At 52.8% G+C, this 18,856-nt stretch overlaps 1 protein-coding gene across 1 annotated transcript in view; it reads right to left on the bottom strand.

The window, feature by feature from the left end:
• LOC140493666 (complement component C7-like) overlaps positions 1 to 18,856 on the bottom strand; it is a 108,382-nt gene that overhangs the window by 24,269 nt on the left and 65,257 nt on the right. The window contains exons 2-4 of the mRNA XM_072592383.1: positions 11,558 to 11,801; positions 3,064 to 3,177; positions 1,311 to 1,477 (exon numbers count right to left, since the gene is read on the bottom strand). Coding sequence (XP_072448484.1) covers positions 1,311 to 1,477; positions 3,064 to 3,177; positions 11,558 to 11,801 — 525 coding nt within the window. The remainder of the gene's footprint in view (positions 1 to 1,310; positions 1,478 to 3,063; positions 3,178 to 11,557; positions 11,802 to 18,856) is intronic.

The following is an 18,856-nucleotide window of genomic DNA, read 5'->3' as shown; positions in this document are numbered from 1 at the left end:
CTGAACGCCCATTAACTCGCTTTTGAAGGCTTCCCATTTGCCAGGTGTCCCTTTCCCCCAATCAACTTTTGGGAGTTCCTGTCTAATACCATCAAAATTGATCTGGCCCCAATTTAGAACTTTAACTTGTGGACCAGCCCTATCCGTTTCCATAACTATTTAAAAACTGATAGAATTATAGTCAGAGAGTCATGGAGTCTTGGAGATATACAGCACTGAAACAGACCCTTCAGTCTAACTCGTCCTTGCTGACCAGATATCCCAACCTAATCTAGTCCCATTTGCCAGCAATTGGCCCATATCCATCTAAACCCTTCCCATGGGTCTCAAGGTGTTCCCCCACGAACACTCTGCTCTTTAACCTCCTGCCTAACTCCCCCATTATTCACTCAGTAGGACCCCATCCCTCTCTCTAACTGTGTTGTTGGGACCAATGTGGACAATGACCTGTGGCCCCACTTTGAGAGTTTGCTGTGATCGTTCCGAGATGTCCCTGACCCTGGCACCAGGAGGAAACACCCCCTCCTGGAGTCTCGCTCACAGCTAGAGAAAACCGCCCATCTGATCCCCTGATCAGAGAGTCCCCGATCAAAGTTACTCACTGGGACTCTGTGACACCCTGCTTTACACTGAGCTAGTTATGGCACCTCAGACCTCGCTGCTATGTTATACTCCCCTGAAAGATTATCACCTCCCCCACCAGCAGTATCCAAAACAGTGTAGGTGTTAGTGAGAGGAATTGTCACAGGAGGCTCCTGCACTACCTGCCTATGTCTCCTCGCGGTCACCCATCGACCTGCCTGACCCTGTGGTGTGACCACCTCCCTATAACCAATGTTTATTACACTCTGTATTCCTCAGTGTGTCCAACTACTGCTCCAACTGAACCACACCATGGATGAGGGGCTCCTGCAGGTATCATTGCGAGGGTCACGAGACTGCTCCCTGACCTCCCACCTCCAGCAGGAGCAGCCTTCCTGTCCACTGACTGGACAGTAACCTACATAACCAGGGGACTGAGGGACAAATGCTGCTTCACTCATGCCCTGACCCTGTTCCTTGCTCACCTGCCTCAACCAACCGGGATTCACCCAGGCTCGCTAACCAGCGGCGCCTCAACCACAGAACAGCCCTTCACAGAGAGGGCTGGAACTGTACATGACAACCCCTTCCCCCACTCACTCCCCCAAACTCCCACACTTGGCTCACACACTGGGCCTACACCGTGCGGTTATTCACAAAATGGGTCACGGTTTGGAGGTTCCCACATCACAGAAAGGGGGTAGTTTGCGGAGTTGTTAACCTCTGACCTTTTGGTTGATGATGACAGGGTACTCCTTAACCGAACCAGCCCATCGCTGATAAACATCACTGTTGGCCTGGGGGTCCCTCACGTTAATCAGGCTCAGGGCAGCAACAAAGGCAGGACGACCCCCCCGGGTCGAAGACAAACCCTGCATCTGTCCAGAGGAGCTGCCTGGGGGCAAAGGTGAAAGGTTACTGATGTCACAAAGCTAGTCCCTTTATTTCCTAAAGACTTTTCCTTGGCTCAAGGAGACTCTGTCCTTGATTTTTTTCAGACTGGTAATAAACCGGGCCGGGCTCCGATTAGTCTGGTTTGGGACAGAGATGGAAAGGATTTTGAGAGGCCTTTTGTTTATACGTAAACAGATGAGACTTCGGGCCAAAGTGGTCATGTTTTAGAAGTGACCTGTATAATGAAAGGGGAGTGGTCAGATCTCTAGCTGAACGGAGCAGTTTTATTCAGTCTTGAACTGGGAAACTCTCTCTCTCCCTCTCTCTCCTTCTGCCCTTCAACTTCAAAGGAATAAGCTTCTATTCCATTTATACTGAACTTTAAAGGGAGTTTGCTTATTGGGACTGTTGTGTATATTCGGAACAGCAGAATTAAGTCTAGTTTGGATAGACTGAGTTCCGTAGGGATTCTTTATTCTGCTCTTTGTGTTTCATTCTGTAATTTTGTGGATCAATTTTTCTTTTGTCTGATTTAAAATCTAGGAGTCAACCTTAAAAACATACTCTGGGTAATTTTCACTGTACACTTACCGAAACAAATTGGGAAGTTATGGTCTGGGGCTGTCTGCTGAAGAATGTTTTGAGTGGCCTGGGCTAGCCCATAACACAGAAGGCAACCAAACATCAGTGTCTAGACCAGAGTGGGGTGCTGGAAAAGCACAGCAGGTCAGGCAGTATCCGAGGAGCAGGAAAATCAATGTTTCGGGCAAAAGCCCTTCATCAGAAATGAGACTGGGAGCCTTGGGGGTTGGAGAGATAAATGGGGGGTGGGGCTGGGGGGAAGGTAGTTGAGAGTGCTATAAGTGGTTGGAGGTGGGGGTAATGGCGATAGGTCAGAGAGGAGGGTGGAGTGGATAGGTGGGAAGGAAGAATGACAGATGGGACAGGTAATGAGGACGGTGCTGAACTAGGGTGAGGTGGGGGAAGGGGAAATGAGGAAACTATTGAAGTCCACATTGATGCCCTGGGGTTGAAGTGTTCCGAGGCGGAAGATGAGGCGTTCTTCCTCCAGGCGTCTGGTGGTGAGGGAGCGGCGGTGAAGGAGGCCTAGGACCTCCATGTCCTCGGCAGAGTGGGAGGGGGAGTTGAAATGTTGGGCCACGGGGCGGTTTGGTTGATTGGTGCGGGTGTCTCGAAAGTGTTCTGCGAGTAAACATCTTGTCTCTCTAAGGGAGTGCCGCACTGTCAGAGGGTCAGTACTGAGGGAGTGCTGCCCTGTCAGAGGGTCAGTACTGAGGGAGTGCTGCACTGTCGGAGGGTCAGTGCTGAGGGAGTGCTGCCCTGTCAGAGGGTCAGTGCTGAGGGAGTGCTGCACTGTCGGAGGGTCAGTGCTGAGGGAGTGCCACACTGTTGGAGGGTCAGTACTGAGGGAGTGCCGCACTGTTGGAGGGTCAGTGCTGAGGGAGTGCCACACTGTTGGAGGGTCAGTACTGAGGGAGTGCCACACTGTCGGAGGGTCAGTGATTGTTGTAGGTGCTGAGGACGGTGTATGTGCTCTGTACGGTGAGTTTGTTGATCTGCTCTTACCCATTGCTGTTCTCAGGGCCTCCTTGTATTGTTCACACTTTGACTTTTCGTAACTGATGAAGATGAAGTTGAATGAAGTTTGTGAACAACCTGAACTGTCTGTTGTCGAATAATCTGTAAAACAATGTAAAGGTTAGTGTCTGTGCTCAATGACACAGTCTGTCTGCACAGGGAGATCCCATCCAGAGAGAACCACATTCCAATTGAGTTTGTCGTTCAGGGGCTTTGGAGCCAATGTCGCAATTCCCTGCAAAGCGATGTTTAAACTTGTGTAAGATGCTGATTTACAGGATAACCGATGGCCAGCATCAGGAAAGCCAGCACTGGAGGAGCAGGAAAATCGACGTTCCGAGCGGGAACCCTTCATCCTCGGATGCTGCCTGACCTGCTGTGCTTTTCCAGCATCACTGTAATCTTGAATCTGATGGCCAGCATGTTGCCCACGTGCATCGTACCTGCATGACGTGGGAGCTGGTGGACCCCCATTGGGGTTGAGAATGAGCACATTCTGCAGCAAGTGTCGGCTGTTTGGGGAACTCCAGCTCAGAGTTGATGAGCTGGATTCTGAGCTGTAAAAACTGCCATACATCAGGGAGGGAGAGAGTTACCTGGTAGCGGTGTTTCAGGAGGCAGTCACACCCCTCAGATAAACCACCATGAATTCGGGCAGTGGTCAGGAACAGGAGGGTGTGACTCTGAGTGAGGCAGGTAGAGGGATCCAGGAGGTAGGGTTGGAGGAGCCTCAGCCCTTGAGCTTGTCTAACAGGTTGGAGATTCTTGCCCCCCCCGTGTGGGTGAGAGTGAGGACTGTAGGGAGGATGAGCTCACTGATCATAGCACTGTGGTACAGGGAGCCATTCAAGAGTGAGGAGAAAAGAGAAATGTAGTTATAATCAGGGCTAGTATAGTCAGGGGAATAGAGACTGTTCTCTGTGGCCAGGGTTGAGATTCCCGAAGGCTGTATTGCCTGCCTGGTGCCTGGGTTCAGGATCTCTCATCTGGGCTGCAGAGGAACTTGGAGTGGGAGGGAGAAGATCCAGATGTCACGGTCCACACAGGTCCCAGCCATATCGATAGGAAAAGGGAAGGAGGTTCTGCTGAGGGACGATCAGCACCTGGAGGCTACGTCAGACAGCAGAACCAAAAAGGTTCAGGATGACTATCTGGGCCACGAGAAAATTGTCACAGTCAACAAGATTAAAGAGGTAAACGTGTGGCTCAAAGTTTGCTGTGGGAGAAACGGGTTCACATTTATGGGACATGACCCCAGTCCTGGGGAAGGAGGGAACTGTTCCAATGGGACGGGCTCCACCCAAATCAGGGACCAGTGACCTGGCCAGTCACATGACTAGGCTGTGGGTAGGGCTCTCAATGAAATAATGGAGAGGGAACGTGGTTTCGGTTACATGGAAAAGTACGGAACACAGTTAAAGGGGTCGGGGGTGGGGGGGGGGGGGGGTGTGGGGGGAGGGGGACTCAGCAGAGGTTATTAAAGTTTCTAGAATAAGTAACAGGACAGAGAGTATGGAAATGTCAGGAATCTAACTTCAGGCACAACAGACAAGGGGACAGTTATGAAAACAGGGGCAGTCAACACAGGACTGAGGGTGTTGTATTTAAATGTACGCAGTGTATGATTCAAGGGAAATGAGATTGTAGTGCAGAATAAAATAGAGGGGTACGGTGTTATGGGTGTCACAGAGATGTGGCTGCTGGGAACTAAATAAGGATAAACATCCTATTGAAAAGATAGGCAGATGGGCAGAGGGGACAGCATTGCCATGTTAGTCAGAAATGAAATGAAATCAGTAGCTCGGAATGATACACAATCGAAAGGCCTAGAATCTGTGTGGGGAGAGTTGAGGAACCACAAAGGGAAAGGATGTTCCTGATGGGAGTGGTGTCCAGGTCTCCTCGCAGTAGTCAGGATGTGGGGAAGAAAATAATTCGGGAGATCGAAAAGACATGGAAGAAAGGCACAATAATGATCATCCTGGGGGACTTCAATATGTAGGTGGACTGGGAAAATCGAGGTGGGAGCTGATCCCAAGAAAAGGAATGAGTGAAATGTTTACGGGACAGTTCTTTAGAGCAGCTTGTGGTAGGGCCCACTAGGGAAGAGGCCATTCTGGATTTGGTGATGTGGAATGAAGCTGACTTGATCAGGGAGTTTAAGGTGAAGGAAGCCCGAGGGGGCAGTGACCAGAATATGATCGAATTCACCCTGTGGTTTGGGAGGGAGAAGCTGGAATCAGATGTGACGTTGTTAGGATTGAGTAACGGTCACTACAAAGATATGAGGGAAGAGCTGGCTGGAGTTGATTGGAAGGGGAGCCTGGCAGGGAAGATGGTGGAACAGCAACGGCTGGGGTTTCTGGGGGGATTTCGGGAGGCTCAGCAGAAACTCATCCCAAGGAAGAAGGATCATACTAAGGGGAGGATGAGGCACCCAGGGCTGACAAGGGAAGTCAGGGGCAGAGGTGAGTGTAGGGACCATCACTCAGGAGAAGGTGAAAGGTCTGAAGGTGGATAAATCACCTGGACCAGATGGACTATACCCCAGAGATCTGAAGGAGATAACTGAGGGGATTGTGGAGGCACTGGGGGGGTGATCTCTCAGGAATCACTGGAGTCAGGAGGGTTCCAGAGGACTGGAAGGTGGTTAATGTAACAGCCCTGTTTATTAAGGAAGGGAGGATCAGAGATGGGAAACTATAGGTCAGTTAGCCTGAGGTCAGACATTGGTAACAGTTTAGAGTTCATTATTAAGGGTGAGATAGCGGAGTATTTGGAAGTGGATTGCAAAGTAGACTGAGTCAGCACGGGCTTCATCAAGGGAAGGTCATGTCTGACAGAATTCTTTGAGGAGGTAATGAGTAAGTTAGACAAACGAGACCATAAAACATTGAAGCAGAAATTAGGCCATTCAGCCCATTAAATCTGTTCCACCATTCAATCATGGTTGATTCTCAGGTCCCAGTCTCTCCTACCAATAAAAACATCTTCCCAACATCCATTCTGCCCAGGCTGTTCAGTATTCTGTCTGTTTCTATTCGAGTCCCTCATCATCCTTCTAAACTCCATCGAGTATAAACCCAGAGTCCTCAAACATTCCTCTTGTGTTAAGCTTGTTATTCCTGGGACCATTCTCATGAACCTCCTCTGAACACACTCCAGGGCCATTGCATCCTTCCTGAGATTATGGGGCCCAAAACTGCGCACAATACTCCACACGTGGTCTGACCAGACCCTTACAGAGCCTCAGAAGTACATCCCTGCTTTTATATTCAAATCCTCTCAAAATAAATGCCATCATTGTGTTTGCCTTCCTAACTACTGACTCAACCTGTAAGTTTACCTCGAGAGAATCCTGGACTAGAACGCCCAAGTCCCTTTGCAGTTCAGACTTCTGAATTTTCTCTCCATTTAGAAAATAGCCCATCCCTCTATTCTTCCGACCTCACGTTTTCCCACATTGTACTCTATCGCCCACTTTTTGCCCACTCTCCTAACCTGTCCAAATCCTTCTGCAGCCTCCCCACCTCCTCAATGCTACCTGTCCCTCTCCCTGTCTTTGGATCATCTACAAACTTTGTCAGAATGCCCTCAGTTCCTGCATCTCGATCATTAATGTATAAATTGAAAATTTGTGGTCCCAACACTGAGCCTTGTGGAACACCACTTGTCACTGGCTGCTATCCTGACAAAGACCCTTTTCTCCCCACTCTCTGCTTTCTGCCAGACAGTCAAGCTTCTAACCATGCTAGCACCTTGCCTCTAACACCATGGGCCCTTATCTTACTCAGTAGCCTTCTGTGCGGCACCTTGTCAAAGACCTTCTTGAAGTCCAGGTCGATACCATCCATTGGCTCTCCTTGGTCTAACCTGCTTGTTACTCCCTCAAAGAATTCTAGCTGATTTGTCAGGCATGGCCTCCCCTTGATGAAACCATGCTGACTTTGCCCCATTTTACCGTACACTTCCAAATATTCAATAATCCCATCCTTCACAATGGATTGAGGAATCTTACCAATGGGAGCCAATGGATGTGATCTGTTTGGGTTTCCAGAAGCTCTTTGACAAAGTGCTGTACAGGAGACCGTTAAATAAGATAAGGGCCCAGGGTGTTAGGGATAAGGTGTCCTGGACCTCCTAGGAAAACGTGGTGGCCAAGAAGATGCAAGAACACCTTAGTGCACAGCCCAGCCCATCACAGAAGCTAACCTCCCATCATGGACTCCATCTACACGGCTCACAGCTGTGCAAAGGCTGCCACCATCATCAAAGACCCCTCCCACCCCGGAAACAATCTCCTACAATCTCTTCCGTCAGGGAGAAGATACAGAAACTTGAACACATGTACCAACAGGTTGAGGAACAGCTTCTTCCTTGTTGTTATTAGGCTGATGAATGGACCTCTCTAACTTCAAACAAATATTGATCGTGTTTTGTGCACCTCCCGTGCAGCCATAACCTGTACCTAAGCACTCTGTGATCTCTATGCCCTTGTTTACTATGATCTGCCTGTACTGTTCGCAAAGCAAAACTTTTCACTGTCCTTAGGTACAGGTGACTACAATAAACCAAACCAAATCAGGTAGTGCCATGGAGAGAGGGTTGGCTGACCGACAGGGGACAGAGGGAAGGGATGGGGGTCTTTTTCAAGATGGCAGCCAGGGACTAGTGGAGCTCTGTAGGGGTCAGTGTTGGGACCACAACTACTCATGTTACACATTAGTGACCTGGATGGAGGGCCTGAGGGACAGTGTTGCTGAAGTTTGCCGATGACACGAAGGCAGGTGGAGGGACAGGTCGTGTTGAGGAAGCAGGGAGGCTGCAGAAGGACTTGGACAGACTGAGAGAGTGAGCAAACAAGTGGCAGATGGAATACAGTGTGGGAGAGTGTGAGGTGATGATACACTTTGGGAGGAGGAATAGAGGCAGAGACTATTATCTAAACAGGAAAAGGCTTCGGAAACCTGAAACACAAAGGGGTTTGGGATTCCTCGTTCAGGATTCCCTTCAGGTTCACATGCAGGTTCAGTTGGCAGTTAGGAAGGTAAATGTAATGTTAGCTTTCATTTCCAGAGGGTTAGAATCCAAGAGCAGGGATATAGTGCTGAGACTGTGTAAGGCTGTGGTCAGACTGCATTTGGAATATTGTGAGCAGTTTTGGGTCCTGTATCTAAGGAAGGATGTGCTGACATTGGAGGGGGCCCAGGGAGGTTTTACAAGAATGACCCCAGGGATGAAGGGCTTGGCATCTGAGGAGTGGTGGAGGAATCTGGGTCTGTACTCGATGGAGTTTAGAAGGATGAGGGGGATCTGATTGGAACGTCCCGAATACTGAGAGGTCTTCAAAAGCTGATTGGGGGCAGATATTCGCAGGTAAAGGGACGGCTGGAAAATGGGAAGCCTTCAGAAATGAGAAAACGAGAATCCAGAGAAAGTATATTCCTGTCAGGGTGAAAGGGAAGGCTGGTAGGTACAGGGAATGCTGGATGACTAAAGAAATTGAGGGTTTAGTTAAGAAAAAGAAGGAAGCATATGTCAGGTATAGACAGGATAGATCGAGTGAATCCTTAGAAGAGTATAAAGGTAGTAGGAGTATACTTAAGAGGGAAATCAGGAGGGCAAAAAGGGGACATGAGATAGCTTTGGCAAATAGAATTAAGGAGAATCCAAAGGGTTTTTACAAATACATTAAGGACAAAAGAGTAACTAGGGAGAGAATAGGGCCCCTCAAAGATCAGCAAGGCGGCCTTTGTGTGGAACCACAGAAAATGGGGGAGATAGTAAACAAGTTTTTTGCATCAGTATTTACTGTGGAAAAGAATATGGAAGATATAGACTATAGGGAAATAGATGGTGACATCTTGCAAAATGTCCAGATTACAGAGGAGGAAGTGCTAGATGTCTTGAAATGCATACAATAAGATAAAGGTTTGATATCAAGACTACATTTGACCAAGTGTGACACCACAGGGTCCAAACAAAACTGGAACCAATGGGTATTGGGGGCAAACTCTCTGGTGGTTGGATCCATCCCTGACACAGAGGAAGTTGGTTGTGGTTGTTGGAGGTCAGTCATCTCAGCTCCAGGACAGCTCTGCAGGAGTCCCTCAGGGTAGTGTCCTGGACCCAACCATCTTCAGCTGCTTCACCAATGACCTTCCCTCCATCACAAGGTCAGAATTGGGGATGTTCACCAACGATTGCACAATGTTCAGCACCATTCACAACTCCTCACATACTGAAACAGTCTGTGCTCAAATGCAGTAAGATCTGGACAATATCCAGGTTTGGGCTGACAGGTGGCAGGTAACATTCACGCTACATAAATGCCAGGCAATGGCCATCATGATTAAGAGACCCTCTAATCACCATCCCTTGACATTCACTGAATCCCCCACTGTCACCATCCTTGGGGTTACCGTTGAACAGAAACTCAACTGGACTTACCCCACACAGAGCCTTTAAAAACAAAGCAGGTTAGGAATACTGCAGCGAGTAACTCCCCTCCTGACTCCCCAAAGCCTGTCCACCATCTACAAGGCACAAGTCAGGAGTGTGATGGAATACTCCCCACTTGCCCTGGATGAGGGCAGCTCCAACACTCAAGAAGCTTGACACCATCCAGGACAAAGCAGCCCCCACTTGATTGACACCACACCCACAAACATCCCCTCCCTCCCCCACCGACGCTCAGTAACAGCAGTGTGTACTACCTACAAGATGTACTGCAGAAATTCACCAAAGATCCTCAGGCAGCACCTTCCAAACCCACCATCACTTCCATCTAGAAGGACAAGGGCAGCAGGTACATGGGAACACCACCCCCTGAAAGTTCCCCTCCAAGCCCCTCCCCATCCTGACTTGGAAATATATCGCTGTTCCTTCAGTGTCCCGGGGTCAGAATCCTGGAATTCCCTCCCTCAGGGCATTGTGGGTCACCCTACAGCACATGGACTGCAGCGGGTCAGGAAGGCAGGTCACCCCCACCTTCTTAAGGGGCAACTAGGGACGGGGAATAAATACCCGACCCAGCCAGCGACATTCAAATCCCACAAATGAATATAAATAAAAATCTCCAGGACCTGATCAGGTGTACTCGAGAACTCTGTGGGAAGCTAGAGAAGTGATTGCTGGGCCTCTTGCTGAGATATTTGTATCATCGATAGTTACAGGTGAGGTGCCGGAAGACTGGAGGTTGGCTAACGTGGTGCCACTGTTTCAGAAGGGCGGTAAAGACAAGCCAGGGAACTATAGACCAGTGAGCCTGACCTCGGTGGTGGGCAAGTTGTTGGAGGGAATCCTGAGGGACAGGATGTACATGTATTTGGAAAGGCAAGGACTGATTAGGGATAGTCAACATGGCTTTGTGCGTGGGAAATCATGTCTCACAAACTTGATTGAATTTTTTGAAGTAGCAAAGAAGATTGATGAGGGCAGAGCAGTAGATGTGATCTGTATGGACTTCAGTAAGGCGTTCGACAAGGTTCCCCATGGGAGACTGATTAGCAAGGTTAGATCTCATGGAATACAGGGAGAACTAGCCATTTGGAACAGAATTGACTCAAAGGTAGAAGACAGAGGGTGGTGGTGGAGGGTTGTTTTTCAGACTGGAGGCCTGTGACCAGTGGAGTGCCACAAGGATCGGTGCTGGGTCCTCCACTTTTTGTCATTTACAGAAATGATTTGGATGTGAGCACAAAAGGTACAGTTAGTAAGTTTGCAGATGACACCAAAATTGGAGGTGTAGTGGACAGCGAAGAGGGTTACCTCAGATTACAACAGGATCTGGACCAGATGGGCCAATGGGCTGAGAAGTGGTAGATGGAGTTTAATTCAGATAAATGTGAGGTGCTGCATTTTGGGAAAGCAAATCTTAGCAGGACTTATACACTTAATGGTAAGGTCCTAGGGAGTGTTGCTGAACAAAGAGACCTTGGAGTGCAGGTTCATAGCTCCTTGAGCACCACACTGTTGGAGGGTCAGTGCTGAGGGAGTGCTGCACTGTCAGAAGGTCAGTGCTGAGGGAGTGCTGCACTGTCAGAGGGTCAGTGCTGAGGGAGTGCTGCACTGTCAGAGGGTCAATACTGAGGGAGTGCTGACCTGTCAGAGGGTCAGTGCTGAGGGAGTGCTGCACTGTCAGAGGGTCAGTGCTGAGGGAGTGCTGCACTGTCAGAGGGTCAGTGCTGAGGGAGTGCTGCACTGTCAGAGGGTCAGTGCTGAGGGAGTGCTGCACTGTCAGAGGGACAGTGCTGAGGGAGTGCTGCACTGTCAGAGGGTCAGGGCTGAGGGAGTGCTGCACTGTCAGAGGGTCAGGGCTGAGGGAGTGCTGCACTGTCAGAGGGTCAGTGCTGAGGGAGTGCTGCACTCTCACAATCACATTCCCACAGTGACGATGATTCCTACATTACTACGTTTGCCATACTGCAGCCTGGCGATGTACTGGGCTGATGAATGGTGCTACCTAAATGCAGTGTTTTACCTGCTTTGGTCATCTTGTCCTTGTCCACCATGAAGAGCATGCTGTACTTGCCCCCGAGGGCTCCCTGCCGGAGGTAGTGAGTGCCATACAACTCGATCACTCGCCTGTACGCCCCATAGTCGTAGGTGGATGGGAGCTGCAGGAGTTCCTGATGGAAGGAGCTGGGAAGCTGCAGTTTCTCCGGGCGACTGTTGGTGAATTGTGCTACCTCCACCTCATTCTCAATGGTCAGATAGGTCTGCACCTGGTGGGGGGGTGGAGGGAGGGAGACAACACCAATAACAACAACTGGCTCAGATACATCATATACCCCCCTCTCCTGGAGACATCAGTCTGGGTGTTGGACTTGACCATAAGACCATAAAAATAGCAACAGGAGGAGGCCATTCAGCCCCTCCAGCCTGCTCCACCATCCAGTAGGATCATGGCTGATCCGACATTCCTCACACCCACTTTCCTGCTCTTCCCCCTTGACCCAGTGACTGATCCAGAATCTCTCTCAGCCTTAAATATCCCTGAGGACTCTGCCCCCACAGCTCTCTCTGTGACAAGGAGTTCCAAAGACTCCCAACCCTCTGAGAGCAGGAATTCCTCCCCATCTCAGTCTGACATTGGTGCCCCTTTATTCAGAGACTGTACCCTCTGGTCCCAGACTCTCCCCTGAGGGAGAACACTCTCTCAGCTCTGACCCTGACAAACCCCTTGAGAATCCGTTATATTTGAATGAGATCAGCTCTCATTCTCTAAACCCCAGGGAGTGGTGTCCCAACCTGTTTAACCTTTTATGGATAAAACAATCCCTCCCCACACCAGGGGTTCGGCCCAGTCTACCTGCTCTGAACTGACTCCAATGTAATAACATCTTTCCTTAAATAAGGGACCAAAACTGCTCACAGTGCTCCAGACATGGTCTCCCCAGTGCCCTGTACAGTTGGAGTAAGGCTTCCCCACACATACACTGCTGCAGCAATGACACAATAAGGTCAGACGTGAGGGATGTTCACTGATGATAGCACAATGTTCAGCCCCACTCACAACTCCTCAGATACTGAAGCAGTCCATGGTCAAATGCAGTGAGATCTGGACAATATCTAGGCCTGGGCTGACAAGTGCCAAGTAACATTCACGCCACACAAATGCCAGGCAGTGTCCAGCTGCAATAAGGGATACTCTAACCACCACCCCTTGACACTCAATGGTGTTACCATCACCGAATCCCCCACTGTCAACATATTGGCCTGAGGGCTCCCATTGACCAGAAACTCAACTGGACTCAACACACAAACCCAGCGGCGACAAGAACCGGTCTGAGGCTGGGAATACTGCAGCGAGTAACTCCCCTCCTGACTCCCCAAATCCTGTCCCACCATCTACAAGGCACAAGTCAGGAGTGTGATGGAATACTCCCCACTTGCCCTGGATGGGGGCAGCTCCAACAACACACAAGAAGCTCAACACCATCCAGGACAAAGCAGCCGCATAATTGGCCCCACACCCACAAACATCCCCTCCCTCCCCCACCGACGCTCAGTAGCAGCAGTGTGTACTCTCTACAAGATGCACTGCAGAAATTCACCAAAGGTCCTCAGGCAGCACCTTCCAAACCCACCACCACTTCAACCTAGAAGGACAAGGGCAGCAGATACATGGGAACACCACCCCCTGCAAGTGCCCCTCCAGTTGTTAAACTTGAGAGAGTGCAGAAAAGATTTACAAGGATGTTGCCAGGGTTGGAGGATTTGAGCTATAGGGAGAGGCTGAACAGGCTGGGGCTGTTTTCCCTGGAGCGTCGGAGGCTGAGGGGTGACCTTATAGAGGTTTACAAAATTATAAGGGGCATGGATAGGGTAAATAGGCAAAGTCTTTTCCCTGGGGTGGGGGAGTCCAGAACTAGAGGGCATAGGTTTAGGGTGAGAGGGGAAAGATATAAAAGAGACCTAAGGGGCGACTTTTTCACACAGAGGGTGGTACGTGTATGGAATGAGCTGCCAGAGGATGTGGTGGAGGCTGGTACAATTACAGCATTTAAGAGGCATTTGGATGGGTATATGAATAGGAAGGGTTTGGAGGGATAGAGTCATACAGCATGGAAACAGGTGCTTCAGTCTAACTCATCCATACTGACCAGGGACTCCAAACTGAACAAGCCCCATTTGCTGGTGTTTGCTCTATACCCCTCTGAGATGATAAAGTGTGGAGTTGGTAAAAGCACAGCAGGTCAGGCAGCATCTGAGAAGCAAGACCGAAACCCGACTCTCCTGCTCCTCGGATGCTGCCTGACCTGCTGTGCTTTTCCAGCACCGCCCTTTATTCACTCTGACCCTCCAGCCTCTGCAGCCCTCACTATCTCCTATATATCCCTCTAATCCAAGTACACGGACAGGAAAGATCTGGAGGGATATAGGCCAAATGTTGGCAAATGAGACTAGGTCAGATTGGGGTATCTGGTCAGTGTGGGACGTCTGGTCAGTGCGGGGTATCTGGTCAGTGTGGGACGTCTGGTCAGTGCGGGGTATCTGGTCAGTGCGGGGTATCTGGTCAGTGCGGGACGTCTGGTCAGTGCGGGACGTCTGGTCAGTGCGGGACGTCTGGTCAGTGCGGGGTATCTGGTCAGTGCGGGGTATCTGGTCAGATTGGGGTATCTGGTCAGTGCGGGACGTCTGGTCAGTGCGGGACGTCTAGTCAGATTGGGACGTCTGGTCAGATTGGGGTATCTGGTCAGTGCGGGACGTCTGGTCAGTGCGGGACGTCTGGTCAGATTGGGACGTCTGGTCAGATTGGGGTATCTGGTCAGTGCGGGACGTCTGGTCAGTGTGGGACGTCTGGTCAGTGCGGGACGTCTGGTCAGTGCGGGACGTCTGGTCAGATTGGGGTATCTGGTCAGTGCGGGACGTCTGGTCAGTGCGGGACGTCTGGTCAGATTGGGACGTCTGGTCAGATTGGGGTATCTGGTCAGTGCGGGACGTCTGGTCAGTGTGGGACGTCTGGTCAGTGCGGGACGTCTGGTCAGTGCGGGACGTCTGGTCAGATTGGGGTATCTGGTCAGTGCGGGACGTCTGGTCAGTGCGGGACGTCTGGTCAGTGCGGGACGTCTGGTCAGTGTGGGACGTCTGGTCAGTGCGGGACGTCTGGTCAGTGTGGGATGTCTGGTCAGTGCGGGACGTCTGGTCAGTGCGCGGTATCTGGTCAGTGCGGGACGTCTGGTCAGTGCGGGACGTCTGGTCAGTGCGGGACGTCTGGTCAGTGCGGGGTATCTGGTCAGTGTGGGACGTCTGGTCAGTGCGGGATGTCTGGTCAGTGCGGGGTATCTGGTCAGTGTGGGACGTCTGGTCAGTGTGGGATGTCTGGTCAGTGCGGGACGTCTGGTCAGATTGGGACGTCTGGTCAGATTGGGGTATCTGGTCAGTGCGGGACGTCTGGTCAGTGCGGGACGTCTGGTCAGATTGGGACGTCTGGTCAGATTGGGGTATCTGGTCAGTGCGGGACGTCTGGTCAGTGTGGGACGTCTGGTCAGTGCGGGACGTCTGGTCAGTGCGGGACGTCTGGTCAGATTGGGGTATCTGGTCAGTGCGGGACGTCTGGTCAGTGCGGGACGTCTGGTCAGTGCGGGACGTCTGGTCAGTGTGGGACGTCTGGTCAGTGCGGGACGTCTGGTCAGTGTGGGATGTCTGGTCAGTGCGGGACGTCTGGTCAGTGCGGGGTATCTGGTCAGTGCGGGACGTCTGGTCAGTGCGGGACGTCTGGTCAGTGCGGGACGTCTGGTCAGTGTGGGGTATCTGGTCAGTGTGGGACGTCTGGTCAGTGTGGGATGTCTGGTCAGTGCGGGGTATCTGGTCAGTGTGGGACGTCTGGTCAGTGTGGGATGTCTGGTCAGTGCGGGACGTCTGGTCAGTGCGGGATGTCTGGTCAGTGCGGGACGTCTGGTCAGTGTGGGACGTCTGGTCAGTGCGGGACGTCTGGTCAGTGCGGGACGTCTGGTCAGTGTGGGATGTCTGGTCAGTGCGGGACGTCTGGTCAGTGCGGGACGTCTGGTCAGTGCGGGACGTCTGGTCAGTGCGGGGTACCTGGTCAGTGCGGGACGTCTGGTCAGTGCGGGACGTCTGGTCAGTGCGGGGTATCTGGTCAGTGCGGGGTATCTGGTCAGTACGGGACGTCTGGTCAGTGCGGGACGTCTGGTCAGTGCGGGACGTCTGGTCAGTGCGGGATGTCTGGTCAGTGCGGGACGTCTGGTCAGTGCGGGACGTCTGGTCAGTGCGGGACGTCTGGTCAGTGCGGGACGTCTGGTCAGTGTGGGATGTCTGGTCAGTGCGGGACGTCTGGTCAGTGCGGGACGTCTGGTCAGTGCGGGACGTCTGGTCAGTGCGGGGTACCTGGTCAGTGCGGGACGTCTGGTCAGTGCGGGACGTCTGGTCAGTGCGGGGTATCTGGTCAGTGCGGGGTATCTGGTCAGTACGGGACGTCTGGTCAGTGCGGGACGTCTGGTCAGTGCGGGACGTCTGGTCAGTGCGGGATGTCTGGTCAGTGCGGGGTATCTGGTCAGTGCGGGACGTCTGGTCAGTGCAGGATGCCTGGTCAGTGCAGGATGCCTGGTCAGTGCGGGATGTCTGGTCAGTGTGGGATGTCTGGTCAGATTGGGGTATCTGGTCAGTGCGGGACGTCTGGTCAGATTGGGGTATCTGGTCAGTTTGGGACGTCTGGTCAGTGCGGGACGTCTGGTCAGTGCGGGGTATCTGGTCAGTGCGGGGTATCTGGTCAGTGCGGGACGTCTGGTCAGTGTGGGATGTCTGGTCAGTGCGGGACGTCTGGTCAGTGCGGGGTATCTGGTCAGTGCGGGACGTCTGGTCAGTGCGGGACGTCTGGTCAGTGCGGGACGTCTGGTCAGATTGGGGTATCTGGTAAGTGTGGGACGTCTGGTCAGTGTGGGATGTCTGGTCAGTGCGGGACGTCTGGTCAGTGCGGGACGTCTGGTCAGATTGGGGTATCTGGTCAGTGTGGGATGTCTGGTCAGTGCGGGGTATCTGGTCAGTGTGGGACGTCTGGTCAGTGCGGGGTATCTGGTCAGTGTGGGATGTCTGGTCAGTGTGGGATGTCTGGTCAGTGCGGGCTATCTGGTCAGTGCGGGCTATCTGGTCAGTGCGGGCTATCTGGTCAGTGCGGGATGTCTGGTCAGTGAAGGACATCTGGTCAGTGCGGGACGTCTGGTCAGTGCGGGACGTCTGGTCAGTGCAGGACGTCTGGTCAGTGCGGGGTATCTGGTCAGTGTGGGATGTCTGGTCAGTGTGGGACGTCTGGTTAGTGCGGGACGTCTGGTCAGATTGGGGTATCTGGTCAGTGTGGGACGTCTGGTCAGTGCGGGACGTCTGGTCAGTGCGGGACGTCTGGTCAGATTGGGACGTCTGGTCAGATTGGGACGTCTGGTCAGTGCGGGGTATCTGGTCAGTGCGGGGTATCTGGTCAGTGCGGGATGTCTGGTCAGTGCGGGATGTCTGGTCAGTGCGGGGTGTCTGGTCAGTGCGGGGTGTCTGGTCAGTGCGGGACGTCTGGTCAGTGCGGGACGACTGGTCAGTGCGGGGTATCTGGTCAGTGCGGGATGTCTGGTCAGTGCGGGATGTCTGGTCAGTGCGGGGTATCTGGTCAGTGCGGGACGTCTGGTCAGTGTGGGACGTCTGGTCAGTGCGGGACGTCTGGTCAGTGTGGGATGTCTGGTCAGTGCGGGACGTCTGGTCAGTGCGGGACGTCTGGTCAGTGCGGGACGTCTGGTCAGTGCGGGGTATCTGGTCAGTGCGGGACGTCTGGTCAGTGCGGGGTATCTGGTCAGTGTGGGACGTCTGGTCAGTGCGGGATGTCTGGTCAGTGCGGGGTATCTGGTCAGTGTGGGACGTCTGGTCAGTGTGGGATGTCTGGTCAGTGTGGGACGTCTGGTCAGTGCGGGACGTCTGGTCAGTGCGGGATGTCTGGTCAGTGCGGGACGTCTGGTCAGTGCGGGGTATCTGGTCAGTGCGGGGTATCTGGTCAGTGTGGGACGTCTGGTCAGTGCGGGACGTCTGGTCAGTGCGGGGTATCTGGTCAGTGTGGGACGTCTGGTCAGTGCGGGACGTCTGGTCAGTGCGGGGTATCTGGTCAGTGTGGGACGTCTGGTCAGTGTGGGACGTCTGGTCAGTGCGGGACGTCTGGTCAGTGCGGGATGTCTGGTCAGTGCAGGACGTCTGGTCAGTGCGGGATGTCTGGTCAGTGCGGGACGTCTGGTCAGTGCGGGACGTCTGGTCAGTGCGGGATGTCTGGTCAGTGCGGGGTACCTGGTCAGTGTGGGACGTCAGGTCAGTGCGGGGTATCTGGTCAGTGCGGGACGTCTGGTCAGTGCGGGACGTCTGGTCAGTGTGGGACGTCTGGTCAGTGTGGGACGTCTGGTCAGTGCGGGACGTCTGGTCAGTGCGGGGTATCTGGTCAGTGTGGGACGTCTGGTCAGTGCGGGACGTCTGGTCAGTGCGGGACGTCTGGTCAGTGCGGGACGTCTGGTCAGATTGGGGTATCTGGTCAGTGCGGGACGTCTGGTCAGTGTGGGACGTCTGGTCAGATTGGGGTATCCGGTCAGTGCGGGACGTCTGGTCATTGCGGGACGTCTGGTCAGTGCGGGGTATCTGGTCAGTGCGGGGTATCTGGTCAGTGCGGGACGTCTGGTCAGTGCGGGACGTCTGGTCAGTGCGGGGTATCTGGTCAGTGCGGGTCGTCTGGTCAGTGTGGGATGTCTGGTCAGTGCGGGACGTCTGGTCAGTGCGGGACGTCTGGTCAGATTGGGGTATCTGGTCAGTGTGGGACGTCTGGTCAGTGTGGGATGTCTGGTCAATGCGGGACGTCTGGTCAGTGCGGGACGTCTGGTCAGTGCGGGACGTCTGGTCAGATTGGGGTATCTGGTCAGTGTGGGATGTCTGGTCAGTGCGGGGTATCTGGTCAGTGTGGGACGTCTGGTCAGTGCGGGGTATCTGGTCAGTGTGGGATGTCTGGTCAGTGTGGGATGTCTGGTCAGTGCGGGACGTCTGGTCAGTGCGGGCTATCTGGTCAGTGTGGGGTATCTGGTCAGTGCGGGGTATCTGGTCAGTGCGGGACGTCTGGTCAGTGCGGGACATCTGGTCAGTGCGGGACGTCTGGTCAGTGCGGGACGTCTGGTCAGTGCGGGGTATCTGGTCAGTGTGGGATGTCTGGTCAGTGTGGGACGTCTGGTTAGTGCGGGACGTCTGGTCAGATTGGGGTATCTGGTCAGTGTGGGACGTCTGGTCAGTGCGGGGTATCTGGTCAGTGTGG

The sequence above is a fragment of the Chiloscyllium punctatum genome, chromosome 2 (assembly GCF_047496795.1).
Source record: "Chiloscyllium punctatum isolate Juve2018m chromosome 2, sChiPun1.3, whole genome shotgun sequence".
NCBI classification, from domain to species: domain Eukaryota; kingdom Metazoa; phylum Chordata; class Chondrichthyes; order Orectolobiformes; family Hemiscylliidae; genus Chiloscyllium; species Chiloscyllium punctatum.
This window is presented reverse-complemented; position numbering and strand designations above follow the sequence as displayed.